Source organism: Danio aesculapii, chromosome 2, assembly GCF_903798145.1.
Source record: "Danio aesculapii chromosome 2, fDanAes4.1, whole genome shotgun sequence".
In the NCBI taxonomy this organism is placed as follows: Eukaryota; Metazoa; Chordata; class Actinopteri; order Cypriniformes; family Danionidae; genus Danio; species Danio aesculapii.
Genome location: NC_079436.1, coordinates 58,218,628 through 58,226,127, shown reverse-complemented (window position 1 = coordinate 58,226,127; position 7,500 = coordinate 58,218,628). Strand labels below are relative to the sequence as shown.

At 35.8% G+C, this 7,500-nt stretch overlaps 1 protein-coding gene across 1 annotated transcript in view; it reads right to left on the bottom strand.

Annotated features, from left to right (window-relative positions):
- Positions 1 to 3,647: 3,647 nt before the first annotated feature.
- The window catches only part of onecut3b (one cut homeobox 3b), a 50,294-nt gene continuing 46,441 nt past the window's right edge, over positions 3,648 to 7,500 (bottom strand). The window contains 1 exon segment of the mRNA XM_056446510.1: positions 3,648 to 3,940. Within this exon segment, the coding sequence (XP_056302485.1) occupies positions 3,648 to 3,940 (293 nt within the window).

The following is a 7,500-nucleotide window of genomic DNA, read 5'->3' as shown; positions in this document are numbered from 1 at the left end:
AATTTTGCAGTGCGTTTTCTTAATTTGTTTAATTGTGAGAATTTTGCAGTGCGTTTTCTTTGTTTGCGTTGTGAGAATTTTGCAGTGCGTTTTCTTTGTTTGCGTTGTGAGAATTTTGCAGTGCGTTTTCTTAATTTGTTTAATTGTGAGAATTTTGCAGTGCGTTTTCTTAATTTGTTTAATTGTGAGAATTTTGCAGTGCGTTTTCTTAATTTGTTTATATGTGAGAATTTTGCAGTGCGTTTTCTTTGTTTGCGTTGTGAGAATTTTGCAGTGCGTTTTCTTTGTTTGCGTTGTGAGAATTTTGCATTGCGTTTTCTTAATTTGTTTATATGTGAGAATTTTGCAGTGCGTTTTCTTAATTTGTTTGCGTTGTGAGAATTTTGCAGTGCGTTTTCTTAATTTGTTTATATGTGAGAATTTTGCAGTGCGTTTTCTTAATTTGTTTGCGTTGTGAGAATTTTGCAGTGCGTTTTCTTAATTTGTTTAATTGTGAGAATTTGCAGCGCGTTTTCTTAATTTGTTTATATGTGAGAATTTTGCAGTGCGTTTTCTTAATTTGTTTATGTGTGAGAATTTTGCAGCGCGTTTTATTAATTTGTTTATATGTGAAAATTTTGCAGTGCGTTTTCTTAATTTGTTTGAGTTGTGAGAATTTTGCAGTGCGTTTTCTTAATTTGTTTATATGTGAGAATTTTGCAGTGCGTTTTCTTAATTTGTTTAATTGTGAGAATTTGCAGCGCGTTTTCTTAATTTGTTTATATGTGAGAATTTTGCAGTGCGTTTTCTTAATTTGTTTATATGTGAGAATTTTGCAGTGCGTTTTCTTAATTTGTTTATGTGTGAGAATTTTGCAGCGCGTTTTATTAATTTGTTTATATGTGAAAATTTTGCAGCGCGTTTTCTTAATTTGTTTATATGTGAGAATTTTGCAGCGCGTTTTCTTTGTGCTGTAAGGTTTTGCTGTGTATTTTCTTTATTCGTTTGTATTGTAATGATTTGTAGCTTGTTTTCTTAATTTGATTTTGTGAGAATTTGCGTTGCACTTTCTTCGTTTACGGTATAAAAATTTGCAACGTCTTTTATTAACCAGTTTGTATTGTGAGAATTTTGCATTTGTATTGTGAGAATGTTTTTCTTGATTTGTTTGCGTTGAGAATTTTGCAGTGCGTTTTCTGAATTTGTTTGTGTTGTGAGAATTTTGCAGTGCGTTTTCTTTATTTGTTTGCGTTGTGAGAATTTTGCAGTGCGTTTTCTGAATTTGTTTGTGCTGCTGATGGTGTGACAATAAAAGGGATTTGATTTGTTTACGTTGTGAGAATTTGCATTGCGTTTTCTTAATTTGTTTAATTGTGAGAATTTGCAGCGCATTTTCTTAATTTGTTTGCGTTGTGAGAATTTGCAGCGCATTTTCTTAATTTGTTTGCGTTGTGAGAATTTTGCAGTGCGTTTTCTTAATTTGTTTGCGTTGTGAGAATTTGCAGTGCGTTTTCTTAATTTGTTTGCGTTGTAAGAATTTGCAGTGCGTTTTCTTAATTTGTTTGTGTTGTGAGAATTTGCATTGCGTTTTCTTAATTTGTTTAATTGTGAGAATTTTGCAGTGCGTTTTCTTAATTTGTTTAATTGTGAGAATTTGCAGCGCATTTTCTTAATTTGTTTGCGTTGTGAGAATTTTGCAGTGCGTTTTCTTTATTTGTTTAATTGTGAGAATTTTGCAGCACGTTTTCTTTATTTGTTTAATTGTGAGAATTTGCAGCGCATTTTCTTAATTTGTTTGCGTTGTGAGAATTTTGCAGTGCGTTTTCTTAATTTGTTTGTGTTGTGAGAATTTTGCAGTGCGTTTTCTTAATTTGTTTGTGTTGTGAGAATTTGCATTGCGTTTTCTTAATTTGTTTAATTGTGAGAATTTTGCAGTGCGTTTTCTTAATTTGTTTGTGTTGTGAGAATTTTGCAGTGCGTTTTCTTAATTTGTTTGCGTTGTGAGAATTTTGCAGTGCGTTTTCTTTATTTGTTTGCGTTGTAAGAATTTTGCAGTGCGCTTTCTTAATTTGTTTGCGTTGTGACAATTTTGCAGTGCGTTTTCTTAATTTGTTTGCGTTGTAAGAATTTGCAGTGCGTTTTCTTAATTTGTTTGTGTTGTGAGAATTTGCATTGCGTTTTCTTAATTTGTTTGCGTTGTGAGAATTTGCATTGCGTTTTCTTAATTTGTTTAATTGTGAGAATTTTGCAGTGCGTTTTCTTAATTTGTTTAATTGTGAGAATTTGCAGCGCATTTTCTTAATTTGTTTGCGTTGTGAGAATTTGCATTGCGTTTTCTTAATTTGTTTAATTGTGAGAATTTTGCAGCACGTTTTCTTAATTTGTTTAATTGTGAGAATTTTGCAGTGCGTTTTCTTAATTTGTTTAATTGTGAGAATTTTGCAGTGCGTTTTCTTAATTTGTTTGTGTTGTGAGAATTTTGCAGTGCGTTTTCTTAATTTGTTTGTGTTGTGAGAATTTGCATTGCGTTTTCTTAATTTGTTTAATTGTGAGAATTTTGCAGCACGTTTTCTTAATTTGTTTAATTGTGAGAATTTTGCAGTGCGTTTTCTTAATTTGTTTGTGTTGTGAGAATTTTGCAGTGCGGTTTCTTAATTTGTTTGCGTTGTGAGAATTTTGCAGTGCGTTTTCTTTATTTGTTTGCGTTGTAAGAATTTTGCAGTGCGTTTTCTTTATTTGTTTGCGTTGTAAGAATTTTGCAGTGCGCTTTCTTAATTTGTTTGCGTTGTGACAATTTTGCAGTGCGTTTTCTTAATTTGTTTGCGTTGTGAGAATTTGCATTGCGTTTTCTTAATTTGTTTACGTTGTGAGAATTTTGCAGCGCGTTTTCTTTGTGCTGTAAGATTTTGCTGTGTATTTTCTTTATTTGTATGCATTGTAATGATTTGTAGCTTGTTTTCTTAATGATTGTGTTGTGAGTGTGCATTGCGCTTTCTTTGTTTACGTTATAATTTGCAGAGCATTTACAAGTTTGTATTGTAAGATTTTGCAGCGCGTTTTCTTAATTTGTTTAATTGTGACAATTTTGCAGTGCGTTTTTTTAATTTGTTTGCGTTGTGAGAATTTTGCAGCGCGTTTTTTTAAATTGTTTGCATTGTGAATATTTTGCAGCTCGTTTTCTTAATTTGTTTGTATTGTGAGAATTTTGCAGTGCGTTTTTCTAAATTTATTTGCATTGTCACATTTTGCAGCACATTTTCTTAATTTGTTTGTGTTGTGAGAATTTGCAGATTTTGCAGTGCGTTTATTTAATTTGTTTGCATCATGAGAATGTGCAGTGTATTTCCTTAATTTGTTTGCATTGCAAGGATTTTCTGCACGTTTTCTTAAATATGTTTGCGTTAAGTGATTTTGCAGAGAGTTTTCTTCATCAGTTTGACAGCACAATGCAAACTAATTAAGATCTTTTCTCAGTTAGCTGGTGTTTTTTGTGATTGCGTGTGTTTTTTTTTAACTGCAGTGCATAAAGCTCTCTCGACCACCGTATAAAATGTTATTTTGAAGAAAAAAATGAAATCCGCACTCCTCCGACTCTCATTCGGAGGAGTTTTGAGGGGCACCGTAGATCATCATGTGCTGCGCATGCGTCGATGCATCTTCCTCTGCGTTTACGCCTTGGAGAAAGTGTTGGCCGAAGTCCCGGGCTGTCCGGGGCTGCTGGCGTGCTCGTCCTGCCAGCGGTCCACGCAGCGGCGCCGGGCGTTCATGAAGAAGTTGCTGACGGTGGAGAGCTCCAGGCCCAGCTGCTGGGAGATGGTGATCTGCATCTCCTTGCTGGGTCGTTTGTTCTCCTTGAAGATGGCGATGAGCGTTCGGCGCTGCAGGTCGGTGAACACCAACCGCTGCTTCTTGGGCACCATGTTTCTGTCTTTGTGCTGCTCCTGCTCCTTTCTCTTGCACGCTGCCATGAGGAGACACAGAAGAAGACACGAGTGAAAATACAAGAAGGACGCTATTAAAGGGAGAGTTCATCCAAAATATAAACATTCTGTCATCATTTAGGGCTACTCAACAACTTCAACAATGGGGTGTATGCACAGCTAGTGTTTTTAGCCAATGATAAACTTCCGCTGAAAGGTTTATGAGACTATTTTCGATTTCTTAAGGTTAATTTTACAGCATTAATGTTGTAATGTACTTACAAATATAGTCAGTACAGTATAAATAGACTTAGAATTCATTCAGTTGTTCAAGCATAAAATGAGATGGAAACACTAGCGCCGTCAGTAGCAGAAGGCTAGCGCAGGAACTCCACTGAAAATACATGTGTTAAAGAAATGATGCAGAAAGCTTTTGTTTATTGCAGTGCTTCTGTCCGCTCTGAGGCCTACTTTATATCATATATCAATCAGGCAGTGAAGATCATTCATTTTTAAAGAAATCAGATCTTAAATGTGGTGATTTTGTAATGCCGAGACGGTTCACTGGAAGCGCTTGGGCTGATGGACTGAAAATGAAAGGTCCGTGTTAGGGCTGCACAATAAATCGTTTCAGCATTGATATCACAATCTGCAGTGTGACATTACAGATTACAACATAGCAGAGTAATTTCATATTTTACCCTCAGTGAATGTTTATTATTTGCATGTGCTTTTAGACCTGACTGTAAGAATCTAAAGCTAATTTAAGCCATTTTTGGCTCAATAAATTAAAAGATTACCTTAAAGATTATTATTATACAGAGATGATTTAATTTCTGCTTCTGTATACTGTTTGACTCTCCAGAAAATCATAAATCATTGTTTTTTGCATCTTTTCTTTGTTGTATAGCTTTGTTTGTCATTTTAAAGTTGTTTCATGTAGATACGCTCCACTATGGCCCGGTTCCACTGAGTGGTATGGTACGGTTCGGTTTGGTACGCTTTTATGGCCGTTTCCACTGTCAAAAGGCGTACCGAACCGTACCGTACCACTTTTTCGGCACCCTTTCGAAAGGGTACCAAACACGAGAAAGGGTAACAAAAGGCGGAGCCACACGCGCAGCTGAACGCTATTGGTTTACAGAGATACGTCATTCGCTTGCGCAACAAGCCAGAATGAAAACAAAAAACCCGCAATGTTTGAAATACACAGCGAGAAATTACAGCGGAATTACATATACATATAATAGCGAGCCATGGTCGACCCGGGCTCAAACAAACCTTGCCGTCGTCTTGATGAACAGCCACAAATCCAAGAAGAAGAGCAGATTTACCCTGTTACCCTGTCTGAGGCGCGAGCGGTTTCGCTTTCTTGCTAGTGCTCGCGCGCGTAACATTATATCTGAAATAACAAACTTCTTGAGCTGATGATAATAACCTGCGCTTGATTATTGACGTGCTTTTGAAACCCGATCCTGTCAGACACTGACAAACACGAGAGTGAAGCGTGAAGAAACAAAGGAGAAGCCGGAATAAAGGAGCACATTATTATTCAGCAAACATGAACAAAATGCCATGATTAACTAACTTATTATCTTCACCTTTTGGACTATTATGAACTCAGAATGATGGAATTACTCTCTAACAGAGGCTACATGAGCTGCTGAAGATTACAGACACAGATGAGAGGTTTTCGCTGACTGTAGGCTATAATTTGTGTTGTTTTTGAACCTAAATACTGACAAAATGTCTGCTATATGTAGTTCTTCTGTAGTTCGTAACATATCGGAGACTGTAAGGGGCTGTGTGTGTTTATATATGTTCATTTATTTAGTTATTTAATATAATTACAGACGTTACAGTAGGCTGTTTCACACTGTCATTGATCTGCAGTTATAATCAACTCATGTTCATAGAAAAGTTAGTAATAAACATTTCTACACAAGTATTTATGTGTGTAAAGCATCTGTTTTGTGAGAAGTGCTCCTCATATGATATGTAAGTGACCCGTACAGCTTTATTGTAGACATTTCCTCCAGCGAGAATGACGTTGACTGAAACTTTCTGTCATACACCACGCCCACCAAAAGGGTACCCTTGGTAGTGGAAACGCAAGCCTGATAAAGGTGACCTGTACCGACCCGAACCGTACTGTACCAGTCAGTGGAAATGAGCCACTATAGAATCATCGCAATCTAAAATTATGAATTCTTTTAAAGTCCTCTTCTGAAATATATATTGCAGTGAATGAAAATATTGCAATGTCAGTTTTTTCCAATACCGTGTAGCCTGTGTGCATATACACCATTGTTCCAAACCTGAGTTTCTTTCTTCTGTTGAACACAAGAGGAAGGGATACTGGCAGAAGTGTTGTAAAAAATAAAACAGCCATTGACTTTTACTTATTTTGGCACTACCTACAGTATGTTTCCTCCATCCTATTTAAATGCACATTTTGGAGCATTGCATTTTTAAGAATGCTTAATGGAAACGTCAAGATGTGCATCCGTTTTGAAAATACACATGCTGTATAAATGTTATGCGCACAATTGAAGAAACTCTGATTAAAAAATGTGCATTAACTTTGATGGAAAGACGCAGAATAAACTCTGCACATGTGCATCAGTCTGCATGATGTGATGTAGTTTTTGGCAGATATAAATGTGTGTTTCAGGTACTTTCATTAATGTTGCAGATTTCCGTGTTTCCAGCTTTACATTCCTGCAGATCTGAAATGTTGTTGTGCTGATTGTAAAAGGCCTCAGCCCTCCGTCAGTCTGTCATCACAATGCTTCAGTATTATTCTTCTTCTTTTATTTCTCCCTCCAGAACTGTCTTGAGCATCAGTCTGCGCTCCCAAAGAGCGTCTCAAGCCTCCAAAAGCCACCGCGTTCATTGCATTTTGTCTTCATCTTTATCCTGAGATGCTAATAAATGAGGCGCAACTCAGTCTCTAATAAATCTTCTAATAAATGATGTGCAGCTCATTTATTAGAGAAGAAAAAAACACCACAGTGTCAAATCTCAACGCACTAAACTACGCTTTGTCTGATATTTGATTCCAGTTTAATCAGGAAGTGAGGATTTTGATCTTCTCTTTTTTCATTGGATGGAAACACTGTTATATGCAAATGTTTCATGCATATTTCAGTTTCGTGTATACATTTAATATGCATAATTGGATGAAAACATAGTCAATGGCTGTTTTTTTTCCTCAATATTCTTCAGATTATCTTATTTTGTGTTCAACAGAAGATGCACAAACGTTTAGAATCACTTGAGTAAGAATACATGTGTATGCTTTCATTTTTGTGTGAACTATGCCTTTAAACATTCATTATTAGATATAGAATCATGCAAATATAGTGTAAAACGAGCATGTTGCAAGCTTGAATCTAACTAACAATGAAAATACTTCTAGCATGCAGCACCATTTACAATAAAGCCCTTTTTAGTTAATTTTTTTAGCTGATAATCAGTATTTACAGAATTACATGGCATTAAATTGAATCTAATTAACATGGAGTCATTTTTTTGCTTAGTGAAGTTTTACAAACTAATTTCAAGAGGAGCACGTGATATGATTCATTACAAACAATGA